The 19,238-nt window shown below is 32.2% G+C and overlaps 1 protein-coding gene across 2 annotated transcripts in view; it reads right to left on the bottom strand.

The window, feature by feature from the left end:
- The window catches only part of LOC127704872 (APOBEC1 complementation factor-like), a 40,156-nt gene continuing 20,918 nt past the window's right edge, over window positions 1-19,238 (bottom strand). For both annotated transcript variants that reach the window (XM_052209103.1, XM_052209102.1), the window contains 4 exons: window positions 18,568-18,666; window positions 13,681-13,801; window positions 5,425-5,616; window positions 1-3,790 (listed from right to left, as the gene is read on the bottom strand). In XM_052209103.1, the coding sequence (XP_052065063.1) occupies window positions 3,762-3,790; window positions 5,425-5,616; window positions 13,681-13,801; window positions 18,568-18,666 (441 nt within the window). In that variant the 3' untranslated portion in view covers window positions 1-3,761. The remainder of the gene's footprint in view (window positions 3,791-5,424; window positions 5,617-13,680; window positions 13,802-18,567; window positions 18,667-19,238) is intronic.

Genomic DNA, 19,238 nt, shown 5'->3' with positions numbered 1-19,238 from the left:
ATACTTTTAATATTGATTATTTTATAAAGCTGTAATTGTATCATTTTTAATTTTATTCAAATACTCAGGCCTTACATACTACATCATAATCTCACTTTTGTCTTTTTAATACATATATTATGCCTTATTTAATCTCTTTAAGTATTGCATCCTTTATACAAAAAGCCATCTCTAATTACTTTATTTTTCTTAATTAATTTTTCTAATTCTACATGTAAATCTTCCTTCCACCTACATCTTGCATTTCAAAATTGCTCCATTATATTTGTAACTTTTAAGAGGTTTAGGATTTGACAAAGTGATTTGATATTTATTTCTGATATCTTTTCTGGCTTTGTTCTAAAATTTACTTCATTAACCGTGTATAAACATAATTTCTATTCTATTTTTCATTAACCATGTATAAACAGAATTTCTATTCTATTTTTTTTAATTTCTAATGTTAATACTTAGAGCAGTACCTGTTATGGAAGACAATCTTTCTATTGTGGAAGAAACATTTACATATCTATGTTGATGTAAGTTTGATTTTAGTTATTACAGGTTAACTACAAACATTGCACATAAGCTCAGTTTTGGTCATACCGAGTCAATTTAATATATAATTTCTTTAAAATAGATTATATAATCATTTTACTATTTTGATTCATTTGTTTACTTAGAATGTAAAATAAATATTCAAGCTAAATTTTCTCGTTATATCAGAATGAACACACTGTGAAAGCATATTACTTGTATTTACAGTATGACCAAAACAATGTACAACCCTATATATGTCTTGTAATTCAATCATAGATACTATCAGTATACATTAATTTTGTAAATATCAAACTCTTAATCCCCCTCCTCTCTTTTCATAAAAATCCTTTTTTTAAACAACAAATTACAACATGGTTTTAACTGAACTTGAACTTGAATTTAATATAATATTGTTATTGGGTCTGAAGGACATATACACACCTCTTTTGAATAAAACATAGTATTTTTTTATGAATCTATAATTAAAATAATCCTCTCAATTGATCTACTATTTAACAGTAATTCACCTCAATAGAACAAAAAAAATTACCGGTCACAGTTTACCCCTCAAGTTTTAAAAAAAAAACGTTTTAATCCTTATTTATGTAATAACATTTAACCTAGCATGATTTTGTATTTTTGCAAGACATTATAGGATTGTGCTGAGCATATCTGGCTAAGAAAGACATTTGGCACCTTAACCACCTACTGTGGATCTTGTATAAAAAGATTATCTTTTCAAATTTCAACAAATCAGGCTAATACATAGGATGTTATTCTTATTATCATTGGTTTATTAAAATGTATCCAATTGTAAGTATATATTATTCTTTTAAAAACTATAAAAAAATATGTCAGAAAAATAGTTCAAAAGAACATATTTTTGTTTAAAATAATTCAACAAAAGCATGCAATATATATATATATATCACTACACAACACCTTTGAGTACCTAATAAAAAATAAAAATGAGCACCAACCTGGGTCATGGCAGAACTATAACTAAGTATAAGGTTCAAACTTTGAAAATATATTAATTATACAGAACTAAAAGTTTGATAATAATGAGACTATGCTCATCCCTTGAAACAACCAACAATTGTATATTAGCCTCCAAGTTTTTAATGAACAGAAATGGTTTTATAAGTACAAAGAAATTCAGAACAATATCAGTTCACATATATCGTAACTCCTTATCAAAATTAAAATTTTTTGCAGTTCTCCATGAGCAACTTTTGAAAACAATATCAGGAACAAAATATTGATGTCTATAAAAAATAACTTGTAAAATTCATCCCTGACATGAGACTTATTTTATGTTAAAACTTAAAGCCAAGATTCCCAAATCTACTATATAATGAAGAATGAATGACGGGATAAATATTTGGAAAGGATGTCAATGTTTCACGAATGTCTATAAACAACAGAATACTCTATTAGGACAATAATATTTAATAGGATAAAAAAATATAAACCTTATTTATGGCAGAAATCTTGTGACAATCTTGGTTAGTCATATATATACTTAAAAGTTCAGAAAAATAAAAATGGCTTTCTTTCGTCTGTAATGCATACTGTGTGCCTACTAGTAACATATAAATAGAAAGAAAATAAGGATGAATGGAATGAGTTTCGCAGTTTGGAATGTAGATATAAAATAATTGATATGTGACAAAAATATAACATTATACATGTAGCAATCCTAACTTTAACAAACACGAGTACTCAATACTCCAGCCTAACAACAAACAGAAGTTACTTGGAATAATCCTACTATTCCTGGATATCTGGATGAAAACTTTTCAAACGTCTAGTTTTCTAAACTTGATTCTTTTAGTTCTTTAAACTTAAAAAAAATTGTCTCTTAAGCATATATTACTAGACTATGGTGTTCCTTATATTTTTTAACAAATAGTACAGTGAACAGTCCTAAAATTCAAAAAAGACTTATAAAGAATGACAAGATAGAAAAATCTTACAAGACAAATACTTCATACTTGTAAAGATGCTGATTTCTCTTCGAAGATTAGTTATTTACTCTAAAAATAATTCAATTTCTACACTAATCTATACATTTTTTATACACCTGACAGAAGCTTTACAAGTATCATCAACTTCACATTAATCACTTTTGTTTTATTCCAGAAACAGTCAGTTATTCAAGTCTTCTTCCAGCAATAACATATAACAAATATATGATCCAAAGCAACCTCATAAAACATTCCAAATAACAATTCAATATATGAATAAAAACAACTTTTGTGCATAGCACTTGTTAAATAAATAACATAACAGCATCATCAAAATGAAACACAAAATTGCATGCACTTTTAAAAGAGACTACTACGGTGGCGAGAGACTAGTGTCAACAACTTGTCCTATCTAGTAATATCGATACAATATAGGTAGAAATTAAAGCATTCTGACAAATATCTTATGTTCAAACTATGGAACTGGTGATTCATTTAAGATATTATAAAAATTATGTTTTTACCTCTCCAATAACACAATATAAGATTTTTAGTTAGATTTTAATTATTATCAAACATGAGGAATATGAGTCCCATTCAAGGATATGTTTCCAATTTTTTCCTAAATAAGCAAATCCTGTTAAGGTAATCTGAAAGTAGTTAGCATTTGAGCTGTAAAGTATACCATACATTTTGATACTTATCTCTTATTTTAACTTTAATTCAATGACGTGAGTCTGCTTATGAATGTTCATAACCTACAGTCTAGTTACATGGAAAAATCATTCTTGTGTGGTTACAACTGTACAAAAATGCATTAAAAAATGTTGGGACTCTTATGGAGTAATACTGTCATATAAAGAAGACAATGATATTCAAATGTACAATGCACTGAATTATTTTCAAACAGAATGTCTCTACAATGTCAATGTACCTCATGGCAGTCTTTCATGCCCCGTCCTAAAAAAAATTAAAAAAATTTAGATTGAAAACATATCCTTGATTATGTGTCATTTCTATTCTAAAATAGAACTGATGAATTATTTTAAATTTTACTGAAAACATAAGAAAATTTCTACAGAAACTGAATTTCTGTGGAGAACTGAAATTTGAAACAAGCCAAAAAATTCCTTTTCTAACAATACTTTATCTTCTTGTAACGCAGAAAAGTATAGACAAATGTAAATGTTAAGCACAAACTGCTGAGAATATAAATGGAAAAAGTCTTCTCTTTTTCTTTATGTTGACACTCCCAGGTTACTTCCTTGACTTTTAACTGTACTGTCCATATTCATAAGGAACTGAAAAGATAAATTGATATAGAACATTCTGATTCCAAAATGTTGTAGGTGTAATATAGCATTGCTATAGGTAATATTTTAGTTGGTAATACGAGAAGACCTTAAGTTAATAAGAAACACATTGCAAGTTTGTAAATAAAAAAAAAATGTGTCCATTAGACATAGATGCCCCCCTTGTGATTTGATTTTTGATTTTTGGTGTTTTAACGCCACTTTTGGGCTATTTCGTGGCAGCCAGTTTTTATTGGTGGAGGAAGCCGGAGTGTCCGGAGAAAACCACGACCTTCGATAGGAAAACTGACAATCCTAGTCAATTAAGATCGGAGTCGAGTGCACCCGCACGAGCGGGGTTCGAACTCACAACCTCAGTGTTGACTGGCTAGTGATTACAGTAGTAACTACTTAGACCACTCGGCCACCGAGGCCCCTTCAAACTTTTGAGCATGGAAATGAAACATTTGGTCTGTACATACAACAGTTAGAGTTCAGACAAAAGAAATTTTTCCAGTTATAAAGAGACATAACTCAAGAACAGTAAACGTGATAGAGCACAAAAAACAGCAAAATTGGCAATTTTCAATTTTTTAAAGGGACATAACTCAAGAATATTGACAGTGACATCACCCAAATTCGAACTTGATCTGTGCTTGGTGGTAATAAGCATTGTGTATAAGTTTAATTATTACATTTGGTTGAGGCAAACTGAAGTTAGAAAATGGAAACCAATTTTGGAACGCACAGATATACGGACAGATGTACAGACGGACATAGGTAAACCTTAATGCCCCCTCCGCCTAGCAGCTGGGGTTTAAAAAATGTTAAAGACTAAAGGGCTCTTAAGAGTCTGTATTGCTCACCTGGGAATTTTACCACTTCATTTGGAATTGTTCAAGAGGAAATAACTTCTAACAAATTTAGCTAAATATAGTTTTGTATTTTATCAATCCCTTAGGATTTCTGAAAATTGCCAATCAGAATAAAAAATTGCCTTGACAATCTTTTTCTTCTTCCAAAAATGAGGAAAATCTGCAGAAGACATAATATACATCATAAATATACAAACAGGTTAAAATCTGCCAAGAAGATCAATCAAAGAAGATGAAAATGTGATATTCCAAAGGGTTTCAATGGAAACTATGTGCCACCAACGCTGCCATGTTTGGTAAAAATTATATAATGACAACTGATTGTGAAGAGTCTTCCAATCATAATGTTTTTCATCTGTTCATAACAAAATGAGTATTATTTCATAAAGGATCTTCCATTTCTTATTCCTGCCATGTTCAACCTGGCTGAGGTGTTTCAATGGGACGATGAAAATGTAAATTGTCTGATGTCAGATGGACCTACATTGGACACAAAATGATGACTATATCAATCAAGAAAAGGGCAGTATAAAATAACATATATAGTGGGTTTGATTGTGTTTGTTTCTTTTACCTCCAGATTTGGAGTTTGACATGAAGATGCATGGACACCAAGTGCTGACATAGTTTTCATTGGAGAGGACCCTATAGGCTTTAGCCTGCTATCCAATCAATGCTAGTTATTTTGTGAATAAAATATGTATGAATTATAGTTTACTTTCCTACAGCTACCTACACCAGCTGTTTCAAGATAGCTTATTTACTTACTTTGAGGTCCTGGTGGTGGAGGCATTGTCATTTTCCCTGGAGCCATTGTACTGACATATGTTGGAGGAGCACTTGTTACCATTGGTATTGTTGCATATGGAACATCTGATCTTGGCAAACCATTTGCTATGGCATAGCCTGCTGGACCTATTGGTCTTCCCTGGTACATGCTTGTGGCAAGATTAGCTGCATCTGGAATACAAGATACATTTTGTACATGTATGACAATTATACGTAAAATTCTTATGTTATTCAGTATTTGTAAACAAAAGTTCATTGTTTGATGTTAAGATATTTTTCATAGCAGAATCTTTTTTTCCTTTTCTCGTGCCACTTGATATAACTAGAAACTTGTTATTTTTTTGTTCTGACCAGTTATTCAATTTAATCTAACTGCACATATATTTTTTCTATCATGATCTAACAATCGACCTCCAACCGATTAAAACTTGCATTTGATGCTAGTGATCAGAACTTTTTTTCTAGGGAGCAGGAGAGAAGGTTAACAAAGTTGCAATATGATGAATGCTTATTGCACCTTTAAATTTACTACAGTTAAAATGTAGTCAGAACAAATGACTACTGCTTTCTATCTTTTTATCAATACCTTCACTTCTTGAGTATTTTTAATTATTTTATCTTGTCTAAGTAATATAGTATTGATATACCGAATATGCTACATATTTTATCGCTCACCTATATTTCAGAGGAGAAGATTTTTAAATGTTAGCAAACTTGATGAACAAATTGTGTAAAATTGTCTTTAAAGGGCAATAACTCCTTAAGGGGTCAATTGACAATTTTGGTCAGATTAACTTTTTTGTAGATCTTACTTTGCTGAACATTATTGCAGCTTACAGTTTATATCTATCTATAATAATATTCAAGATAATAACAAATAATAAAATGCTCCGCAGGGCGCAGCTTGATACGACCGCAGAGGTCGAACCCTGAACAGTTGGGGCAAGTATGGACACAACATTCAAGCTTGATACAGCTTTGCATTTGGATTGTGATTAAATATTTGACACAGCATAGGTTTCTGACACAGAATGAATGTGGTCTAAGAACTTAAAAATTTTAAATTGGATATTCACCTTTTATGGTCCAATATCCAAAATCTAAATACATGGTTAGATTCAGCATATCAAAGAACCCCATATATTCAATTTTTGTTGAAATCAAACAAGTTTAATTTTGGACCCCGATTTTGACCAACTTGAAAACTGGGCCCATAATCAAAAATCTAAATACATGTTTAGATTAAGCATATCAAAGAACCCTAAGAATTCAATTTTTGTTAAAATCAAACTAAGTTTAATTTTGGACCCTTTGGACCTTAATGTAGACCAATTTAAAAACGGAACCAAAAATTAAGAATCTAAATACACGGTTAGATTCGGCATATCAAAGAACCCCAATAATTCAATTTTTGATGAAATCAAACAAAGTTTAATTTTGGACCCTTTGGACCTCAATGTGGACCAATTTAAAAACGGGGCCCAAAATCCAAAAACTAAATACACGGTTAGATTCAGCATATTAAAGAACCCCAAGAATTCAAGAATAAAACCCCATTGAAATTGGTCAAGAAATAAGCAATTTATATGAAGTATCTTCTTTTGCACAATACTGTGCAATTAAATATTTCTTGCTATTGCGCAATACTGTACAATTGACAATTTCTTGCTATTGCGCAATATTGTGCTATTGGATATTTCTTGCTATTGCGCAATACTGTGCAATTGAAGATTTCTTGCTATTGCGCAATACTGTGCAATTGAAGATTTCTTGCTATTGTGCAATACTGTGCAATTGAAAATTTCTTGCTATTGCACAATACTTATAATATAATAATTTAAACATCCTGTTTGGTGTGTATCTCCTACCATATCATTATTATTTGCTTTTAAATATAAATCAGAAATAACAAGAAAAAAAGGAAAAAAAGAAAAAAAAAGGAAAAAAAAAAAATCCCCCCCCAAATTTTTTGAACCCCCTTATGATTCTTCACCCCCAAACTCAATCCCAGCCTTCCCTTTGTGGTATGGTACCTTGCAGTACAATTTCAGAGAGATCCATACACTTGAACACAAGTTATTGTCTGGAAACTAGAACTAGAGGCTCTAAAGAGCCTGTGTCGCTCACCTTGGTCTATGTGAATATTAAACAAAGGACGCAGATGGATTCATGACAAAATTGTGTTTTGGTGATGGTGATGTGTTTGTACATCTTAATTTACTGAACATTTTTCCTGCTTACAATTATCTCTATCTATAATTAACTTGGCCCAGTAGTTTCAGAGGAGAAGATTTTTGTAAAAGATTACTAAGATTTACGAAAAAATGGTTAAAAATTGACTATAAAGGGCAATAACTCCTAAAGGGGTCAACTGACAATTTCGGTCATGTTGACTTATTTGTAGATCTTACTTTGCCGACATTTATTGTTTTTTACAGTTTATCTCTATCTATAATAATATTCAAGATAATAACCAAAAACAGCAAAATCACCTTAAAATTACCAATTCAGGAGCAGCAACCCAACAACGGGTTGTCCGATTCATCTGAAAATTTCAGGGCAGATAGATCTTGACCTGATAAACAATTTTACTTCATGTCAGATTTGCTTTAAATGCTTTGGTTTTTGAGTTAAAAGCCAAAAACTGAATTTTACCCCTATGTTCTATTTTTAGCCGTGGCGGCCATCTTGGTTGGTTGACCAGGTCACGCCACACATTTTCAAAACTAGATAACCAAATGATGATTGTGGCCAAGTTTGGTTTAATTTGGCCCAGTTGTTTCAGAGGAGAAGATTTTTGTAAAAGATTACTAAGATTTACGAAAAATGGTTAAAAATTGACTATAAAGGGCAATTACTCCTAAAGGGGTCAACTGACCATTTCGGTTATATTAACTTATTTGTAAATCTTACTTTGCTGAACATTATTGCTGTTTACAGTTTATCTCTATCTATAATAATATTCAAGATAATAACCAAAAACAGCAAAATTTCCTTAAAATTACCAATTCAGGGGCAGCAACCCAATAACGGGTTGTCCGATTCATCTGAAAATTTCAGGGCAGATAGATCTTGACCTGATAAACAATTTTACTTCATGTCAGATTTGCTTTAAATGCTTTGGTTTTTGAGTTAAAAGCCAAAAACTGAATTTTACCCCTATGTTCTATTTTTAGCCGTGGCGGCCATCTTGGTTGGTTGACCAGGTCACGCCACACATTTTTAAAACTAGATAACCAAATGATGATTGTGGCCAAGTTTGGTTTAATTTGGCCACGGAGTTTCAGAGGAGAAGATTTTTGTAAAAGATTACTAAGATTTACGAAAAATTGTTAAAAATTGACTATAAAGGGCAATAACTCCTAAAGGGGTCAACTGACCATTTCAGTCATGTCGACTTATTTGTTAATCTTACTTTGCTGAACATTATTGCTGTTTACAGTTTATCTCTATCTATAATAATATTCAAGATAATAACCAAAAACAGCAAAATTTCCTTAAAATTACCAATTCAGGGGCAGCAACCCAACAACAGGTTGTTCGATTCATCTGAAAATTTCAGGGCAGATAGATCTTGACCTGATAAACAATTTTACTTGTGTCAGATTTGCTCTAAATGCTTTGGTTTTTGAGTTATAAACCAAAAACTGCATTTTACCCCTATGTTTTATTTTTAGCTGTGGCGGCCATCTTGGTTGGTTGGCCGGGTCACGCCACACATTTTTTAAACTAGATACCCCAATGATGATTGTGGCCAAGTTTGGTTTAATTTGGCCCAGTTGTTTCAGAGGAGAAGATTTTTGTAAAAGATTACTAAGATTTACGAAAAATGGTTAAAAATTGACTATAAAGGGCAATTACTCCTAAAGGGGTCAACTGACCATTTCGGTTATATTGACTTATTTGTAAATCTTACTTTGCTGAACATTATTGCTGTTTACAGTTTATCTCTATCTATAATAATATTCAAGATAATAACCAAAAACAGCAAAATTTCCTTAAAATTACCAATTCAGGGGCAGCAACCCAATAACGGGTTGTCCGATTCATCTGAAAATTTCAGGGCAGATAGATCTTGACCTGATGAACAATTTTACCCCATGTCAGATTTGCTCTTAATGCTTTGGTTTTTGAGTTATAAGCTAAAAACTGCATTTTACCCCTATGTTCTATTTTTAGCCATGGCGGCCATCTTGGTTGGTTGACCGGGTCACGCCACACATTTTTAAAACTAGATACCCCAATGATGATTGTGGCCAAGTTTGGTTAAATTTGGCCCAGTAGTTTCAGAGGAGAAGATTTTTGTAAAAGTTTACGGACGACGGACGACGGACGACGGACGACGGACGCAGGACGACGGACGCAAAGTGATGAGAAAAGCTCACTTGACCTTTCAGGTCAGGTGAGCTAAAAATGTGTTTTTTGGCCCCTTTTTGGCCCCAAATTCCTAAACATTTAAGGCAATTACCCCCAAACTCAAACCCAGCTTTCCCTTTGCGATATGGAACCTTGTAGTACAATTTCAGAAAGATCAATACACTTACACACAAGTTATTGTCCTGAAACTAGAAAAATGCTTGTTTTTTGCCCCTTTTTGGCCCCTAATTCCTAAAATATTGAGGCAATTACCCCCATCATCAACCCCAGCCTTCCCTGTGTGGTATGGTACCTTGCAGTACAATTTCAGAGAGATCCATATACTTGAACACAAGTTATTGTCTGGAAACTAGAAAAATGCTTATTTTTGGCCCCTTTTTGGCCCCCATTCCTAAACGTTTCGGCAATTACCCCCAAACTCAATTCCAGCTTTCCCTTTGTGATATGGAACCTTGTAGTACAATTTCAGAAAGATCCATACACTTACACACAAGTTATTGTCATGAAACTAGAAAAATGCTTGTTTATTGCCCCTTTTTTGGCCCCTAATTCCTAAAATTTAGAGGCAATTACCCCCAAAATCGATCCCAGCATTCCTTTTGTGATATGGAACCTTGTGGTACAATGTCAGAGAGATCCATACACTAACACACAAGTTATGTCTGGAAGTTACAAAAATGCTTATTTTTGGCCCCTTTTTGGCCCCTAATTCCTTTACTGTTGGTACCATAACCCTCAAAATCTATCCAAACCTTCCTTTTGTGGTATTGAACCTTGTGGTAAAATTTCATAGAGATCCATTCACTTAAACTAAAGTTAGAGTGCGAAAACCAATGTGTCTTCGGACGACGCCTGACAACGCCAGACGACGACGACGCCAGACAACGACGACGACGCCAACGTCATACCAATATACGACCACAAAAATTTTTTTGCGGTCGTATAAAAACTGCAAAATTTTGTTAAAACTACCAATTTGGTGGCAGAAACCCAACAATGGGTTGTTTGATTTGTCTGATAATTTCAGGGCCAATAGATTTTGACCAATTGAACAATTTTTATCCCATGTCAGATTTGCTCTAAAAGCTTTAGTTTTTGAGATATAAGCCAAAAACTGCATTTGACCCTTATGTTCTGTTTTTAGCCATGGAGGCCATGTTTGTCAATGGATCAAAACTTCGGATACATATTATAAACAAGATACCCTAAGGAACATTTAGTTAAAGTTTGAAGGTAATTAGCCCAGTAGTTTCAGAGGAGAAGATTTTTTAAATGTTAGCAAACTTGATGAACAAATTGTGTAAAATTGTCTTTAAAAGGCAATAACTAATTAAGGGGTCAATTGACAATTATGGTCTTATTAACTTTTTTGTAGATCTTACTTTGCTGAACATTATTGCTATTTACATTTTATATCTATCTATAATAATATTCAAGATAACAAAAAACTGCAAAATTTCCTTAAAACTACCAATTTAGTGGCAGCAACCCAACAATGGGTTGTTCGATTCGTCTGAAAATTTCAGGGCTGATAGATTTTGACCAATTGAACAATTTTACCCCGTCCAGATTTGCTCTAAAAGCTTAAGTTTTTTAAGATATAAGCCAAAAACTGCATTTGACCCCTATGTTCTATTTTTAGCCATGGTGGCCATGTTTGTCTATGGATCAAAACTTTGGATACAATTTATAAACTAGATACCCTAAGGAACATTTAGTTAAAGTTTGAAGGTATTTGGCCCAGTAGTTTCAGAGGAGAAGATTTTTGAAATAGTTTACGACGACAGACGACGATGGACGCCAAGTGATGGCATAAGCTCACATGGGGCCCTTTGGGCCGCGGTGAGCTAAAAAGAAGAAAAAAATGACTGGTCCGTGTCCTTGTTTTTGAGAAATAATCAATTGAAAATTTGGCGGGAAATGATTCTCTCTAGATATTTCATCCATTTAACATTGGCACCTTTTTTCTCTAAAAAATAACAAAGATTTTATAAGATTTTCAAAAATGTCTTTTTAAACTACTGTGAAAGTACTTTTATTCGTGGGTATCAATTTTGTGGATTGAGCAAAAGTTGTATGTTCGTGGGTTCTTAAATTCGTGGACTTTAATTTTCTGAAAACAATTTCGGGTGAAGAATTTGAACCCATCAGAAACGAAGATTCTTGAAAATAATCATATGATGTTCATTTTCACCTACTTGTTCGTCTTTCATATCTGACAACATTCATCAAATTTTTAATAAAATGAAAGAACCTTAGTGAGCCCGCTCACATACCCCACGTCCCCACATTGTCAATGGAGAAATAAAATAAGTGTAAGAAAAAAAATTGTATCAGAAAAAAAATTGAATCATAATTTCCTGTCAATATGCACATCTACATAGTGTGTCCTTATTATCTACACAGTTTCATGAAATTCTGTTGTGAGGTTTGAGAGGAGTTGCGATGACAAAAGGTTGCAGTAGTATATTGGGCAAATAAGTTCAAAGGGGCGTAACTCCTGGAAAAAAAATTGAATCTTAATTTCCTGTCAACATGCACATCTACGTAGTATGTCCTTATTATCTAAAAAGGTTTCGTGAAATTCTGTTGTGTGGTTTGAGAGGAGTTGAGATGACAAGAAACAGGACTGACGGACTGACGGACGGAGGGACAGACAGACAGGCGGACGGACGGACAGACAGACGGACAGACGGGTCAAAAACATTATACCCTCCGCAACTCGTTGCGTGGGGTATAATAATTGCTTTCAGAAATAAGCTGATTCATCCATGAATACAAATTATCTCGATTGAAGGAAATTGCAAAGTAAAATTTTAATTGTTGCACATGTGTAATCAGAAGTGGTGACACTAATTAACCTGAGATGGAATGATCAACAGATTTACAATCACCAAAGGTGTTAATTGGGCCATAAATATGTCATTTAAAGAAAAAGGTTTGCATAAAAAATGCTACAAATGTACTTTGAATTAATACTTATGAAATAATACGTATGAAATAAAAAAGCAAGCCCAATATGAAATTATTATTTTTTTTCGTGAGAGAGTTATGAGAAGATAAAATGAACACTTCATCATCATATATCATCACCGGAAGTCTGATTTTCATCTTTCAAAACTAATTTTTCATGAGAATTAAAAGCTTAAAAAAGTCATACAACTTAGGTATTTTAAAGATTAAAATCCTGTCTGAAGTTGTACATGCTACACTGGTGGTACGCTCCTGCATATAGTTCATAGTGCGTTTGTTGATATTCAATGTTTTCTCTAGACTATATGCCCGTATCAAAGTAGTAGAACTACAGGGAATCTTTCCATGTCATGATTTGGACAACAGTTGTTACATTTCGTTGGACACTTAAATTCGTGGATATAGCCATCCACGAAAAACACGAATATTGGTACCCCACGAATAAAAGTGCTTTCACAGTATATGTAATAAAATTATGAAAAGAAATGTAGGGGTAAGCTGGCCAATTTTTTATTGGCACCACATGGATAAAACTAGAGGATTCCGAATTTCTGACAAAAAGTCATAAACAAGAGTAGCGAACATTCTTAATCATTTATTTCATACATTGGTCACCATTTTTCCTTGATTTTTTGTGAAGAAGATTACATGTTCATACTATTTTGTTTTGATAATTTAAAAGAATGATTTAAACTATTTCTTTTTTGTGGCTATAGATGTTAATTGAAATCATTACATAATTATAATTTTTCAATTTGCCAAAACATTGCTTTTTTTATAACACCAGTAATTTCATGCAATTCATTGATCACTCCTGTATTTGTTCACAAAAAAACTCACATGGCATTTATTAGGGCTGTTTAAGAATTAAGGGATTGTACTCACCACTGTCATAAGGGATTCCTAACTGAGTTAGGACAAACTCTGCACCAAAGTTTTTGGCTGTGTCAATACTCTTTGATAACTTATTTGGCTGGAATGGTGTGCTGAAAGCAGGAACAGTGACCTAAAAAGAACATTTTAATAATAGTTAATTCATGAATTGAAAATATGATACTAGCATTTAAGTAGGCACATGATCACAATTGTTATCACTTGTTTTATATATTACTGTAAATTCAGAATTTATTGCGATTTTTGAAGAACAGTCATAAATGCGAGATTAATTTTTGCAATTTCAGGAAAAGCTTTGTACAGATACTGTAAATTCAGAAATTATTGTGTGCATTTATTATTGCGATTTTTAAAAAAATGGACAAAAATGCGAAATTAATTATTGCGCTTTCAGAAAAATCTGCATTCATTTACATGTATCAAATATCACAATAAGAGTTATTGTTATTGCAATACTCACGTATTCGCATTAATAAAACCTTCGCAAAAATTTGTGAGTTTACAGTATATGCATCAGATATCAGAATGCAAGTTCTTGTTATTGCAACACTAACCCAGTCACGTTATTCACATTAAAAAACATCGCAATTATTTTTGAATTTTCAGTACCTTATTAGTTATGTTCCTCTTACTTTGCATGTATTTCTTGCCATTTTTCTTTCTTTTATTTTTCATTAGTTAGAGACTTTTCTTTATATGTCAATGACAAGGTTTCTTTAAAAAATATCTAAGTGAAAAGTTGTGGAAGTTGTGACTAGACCAGGTGTAAGCAGAAAGACATTTGTTATTTTGGAAGGTTTCCAGATTGATAGTTACTAGTACAAAAGTGATAGAAAGTATGAAATGTGTCAGGTGAACTTTTCTTAAAAGTTATGTTTATTATAGGAAAAGCGCTGAGACTTGGATAGACGTCTGGTCTCTAATCGACATCTGTTCCTCAAATGGACGTCCAAATCTGATGTCATAATAAAGTAAGAATGCAAATCAACTGCCAATTCTATGCCCCTCTAATCGACACCTTTTATTTTGGTTCTCAAATCAACATCCAATTTATGGCTTCTCTAATCGACGTCCTTTTAAAGGACTTGCTGCAATGACGTTACAACTTTATTTAATAAAACAAACTGTCACATTCCTGATTTGATACAAGCATTTTCCGAATGCAAATGTTGTTTTAACAAATAGACAATTTTAAATCTTGCAGAGTCAAAATAATAATACTTTTCAACAACTGACTGTACTTCTATATTCTGTCCATTGATTGAGACTGTATATTGCCCTCTAGATGTCTTTCAGCTATCTTTGTCTTTGGGTTATATCTCATTGTCATATATCCACAAGTCATTTTTAAATATACATATGAAAGGAATAAGATAACGTAGACCTAAATATTAATATGCATGAACATGTAATATGATGTCAGTGTTTTCTTATAGGCATTAACTGATGTTTGTCCTTTTATTTCTATTTAGTTGATTATTAGGTATGGGATGCTGCCTTCTTTGTTATTCCTTTCATAGTCAACTAAATAGTTGTGATTTGTTAAGTATAAAGATATATGAAATCAATTAGTTTTCTAAAAGCAGCTTTACACAAAGACAAAACGATACAGTTAAATAAACAAAGATTAAATTCAGAATAAATGATTAAAGGATATTGGACATAGATGAGTGGAGACTCCAATCAATCGGGCGTTGTTTTGGGTAATACATGACATCACATTTGATGTCGATTAGAGGGTAAAAATATTGGACACTGATTTGAGAACGTGATGTCATATTGGTCGTCCATTTGAGTAACGGAAGTCGATCTGAGTCTAACATATATACTGTGTAGACAAGTATAATAAGAAATTGTTCAGGTTTGCATGGGGGGTAATCTGATTTTCAGAAAATAATTTTCAATATTTCTATTTTTATTAAATAATAAGTTTCTAGTTTACAACCATGTATTACTATCCATCATATTTTTAAATTAACTTATCATTAATATGACAACTGGTACTTTAACAATTACAATGATATACACATTCAAAATACTTGTGACTAGTCTGAAGGGAAAAGATTGCTTTCATTTTACAATTTGAACTAATATTAAAATATTGAATTGTATTTGGCAATGGAACACACTTAGGTAAATTATATATCTTGAAATGAAGTTATCTTTCTTTGTTTATGATTGTACATTAGTAGTTTAACTTATTTTTATAACAGATAGATTTATATACCATAGGTTGTTCCAGATTTTTTTGTATTAATTTCTCAGGGTCACCAACATAACTCTTAAATGATGATTATTAATGTTTTATTTAATCTATGTTAGACAGCAATGGGTCTTTCACATATTTTTTGGGGACTTTTTTTTAAGTTGCATAAAATTTTCTATTTTTAGTAATGCCTTTATCCTGGTTTGAAGGAGATGGAGTCATTTTCCACAACTCTAAAGAATATCATAATTTGTATTCTAAAACTAAATTCTACAACTGGTCCTTCAAATGATTTTTATATTATTCAGTAAAATTTTCATTTTTTTAGGAGCAGTGGTGCCCAAGTTTGTTCATCCAATAATCTTAATCATATAACCGAAGTTTGGAAGCAATTCGTCTTTCAAACAATTTTTATAGGTTTTTCATTCAATTTGAGGAGGTAATTTTCCATTTTTAGTGAAGATTTGAGTCATGTTTGAAGACAGTCTAATGATTGGATAAACAAGAATGTGTCCAGTGTTCTCCCCAGGCCCTTAAAGGAGCGCGGGCCCGCGATATATAATTTTTTACCGTGGTGGTATCGTTCTTACCGCTATGTATAATTTTTCTCCGTGGTGCTAAAATTTTCAGTTAAAAAATCGTAAATCGGTAAAGTTTTAAACGACTTGTTAAATCTTTTCCGTGCGGTATAAAATTCCAGGTGAAATTTGACCAGTTCAAACCAGTTCAACACAGATTGTTTACACCACGTGATCGATTTAGCTTATGAGGTTAACCTTGTTGATTGGATTTAATCGATGTAATTAACACTTGTAACATGATTCTTTTGTGTTTTAATTAAGAGTTCATAACTTTATGATCACAGATAACTATTTTATGGCTTCACTCTCCACCCAAGCACTGACCTGTGACAAGTCGGCAAATACTTTGTACACAAATAGTTTTTTTGACCCGATAGGTACATTTTTTTGTACATCATAATGGTGGCTCATTACGTATAATGGACAACTATACATTTCCCAATTCTTATATTATAGTATTATATGTCTCTGATTAAACCATGGCCAATCTTATCTTTAATTTTGACATAGTTATTGCATGATAGTCGGGTTTCAAACTGTGTAGGTATCTGTCTGTACATATCACATGACCCAGTTAGTTCACGTAGAATATTCAAGTTTATTTACAATTAATTGCAATCTATTATATTTTATAAGTAAAATGCATGACTGTACCTTCAAACTGGATATCTATATCCATAAATAATGAATAACAGAAGTAATCTTGCAAATTTTATCCATAAGCACATGTTAAATCTATTTATATCTACTTCCTGTCATTTAGGCGGGAAAATAGGGAGACTTAGTTGTTGACATTAAATATGGTTACTTATAGATCTATAGACCAAATATAAATTTATAGATTTAGGAATTCTTTTTAAATGGATCATGACAAATAAAGATTTAGATTTTAGGGCAGTATTAAGTCTGTATCTATGTTTGATTATCACCAAAGACAAGAAAGGTTAATATTTACATGAAATCTATGGCAAAATGTTCAAAAATTTATGAAAAATTTCTTTTTATTAAAATCTAAGATAGAAACTGGTTCAAATAATAAAACAATATTTGCAATTGTTCTTGCTAATTTTATATCTTCTTATGACAGGAATCCTTTCACATACAACAACTTTTTTTCTAGAAACTAGAAAGGTTTTTAAATTGAACATTTTTGTTCTCTTTGAATGATATTTTATTTTTATTGATTTTGGATTTTATAAAAGATTTAATTACTTTAAATTCAGATGAATATTTTATTATGAATCATAATTTATTTATTTTAAAAAAATATTAAAAGTATACAAACTGTTTTTTATTTACTTCTTTTTTACCAATAATTTTCTGAATCAATGTCTACATAACACAGTACCACAGTGTTAAAACAAAACAAGAGACATAAAAACTACAGTAACTAGAGCTAAGCGACGCGACGCGACGCGACACAACTGATTGCATGAAATATTTCACCAAGAAGTCCACACGTGTTACCCTGGTGCTATCCAAAAATCCTGGGGAGAACACTGTGTGTCTATAGTACACGGATGCCCCACTCACACTATAATTTTCTATGTTCAGTGGACCATGAAATTGGGGTCAAAACTCTTAATTTGGCATTAATATCATAGGGAACATGTGGACTAAGTTTCAAGTTGATTGGACTTCAACTTCATCAAAAACTACCTTGACCAAAAACTTTAACCTGAAGCGGGACAGACGGACGAACGAACGGACACAGACCGAAAAACATAATACCCCTCTACTATCGTAGGTGGGGCATAAAAATAACAATTTCTTAAAGTCTGAAATCAACTGGTCCTTCGCAGAATTTTTTAATGAATTATTATTTTACTATTTTTGCAATATTTAGTAATAACATACATGTTAGGTGACAATAGGGTCATCAGACATAACGTTTAAAGTACTGGTAGTCACCCTAAAGATGATGAAAGGTAACTTTGGTTCCAAATGGCCTAGAGTCCCAGACAAGAAAACACACAAGAAACAGGAGGACAGAGGATGAAGGACAGATGCTAAGTGATGACAAAAGCTAGCTAAAATGACAAGGATTCATATGCAGTTTCTTTGAAACAAAGTCATCATGAAGTAAAGCACCTTGTATAAGAAGAGCTGGGAGTTGTCATTTGCAAGGGTAGAATGAAGTTGATAAACTGGACTCCCCCAACCATTCTTCTGACATAATTCATCTAATATCTACAAAAGAAAAGAAAAATCATAAAATATTTTATTCAATACATGTATATTATTTTACACAGTAGATTTAGGACTTTCAATGAATATCATGGCAAATTAGTTCTTTTAAATATTTGTCATGGTGGGATGTCATGTTAATCAGGCAATAAATAACTTGTTTAAAGAGAAAACATCAACTATATTTGCTCTCTAAAACCCATCTGGTAACGGGTCTGTTCCTTTTCACAACACATATAAAAATAAAATAAATGTGGATAGTGTCCACATGTGGACACAGATGATGCCCCCGCTTGCATATCATATAGTTATAAAGGGACATAACTGAAGAACGGTAAAAGTGTCGCTACCCAAATTTGAACTTGATCTGAGTTTTGTGGTAATAAGCATTGTATGCAAGTCTCATAACATTCGGTTGAGGCTAACTTAAGTAGAGAACAGAAACTAAAAATTCAGCAATTTTTCTATTTGTAAACACGCATAACCCTAGAACGGTTGTGTATAAGTTTTATAGCATTTGGTTGAGACAAATTAAAAATATAGAACGGAAACGAAAAATTCAGCAATTTTTTTGT

This window comes from Mytilus californianus, unplaced genomic scaffold (assembly GCF_021869535.1).
Source record: "Mytilus californianus isolate M0D057914Y unplaced genomic scaffold, xbMytCali1.0.p SCAF_6, whole genome shotgun sequence".
NCBI classification, from domain to species: domain Eukaryota; kingdom Metazoa; phylum Mollusca; class Bivalvia; order Mytilida; family Mytilidae; genus Mytilus; species Mytilus californianus.
Note: the sequence above shows the minus strand (reverse complement) of the source record. Positions and strands in the feature narration are given on the sequence as shown.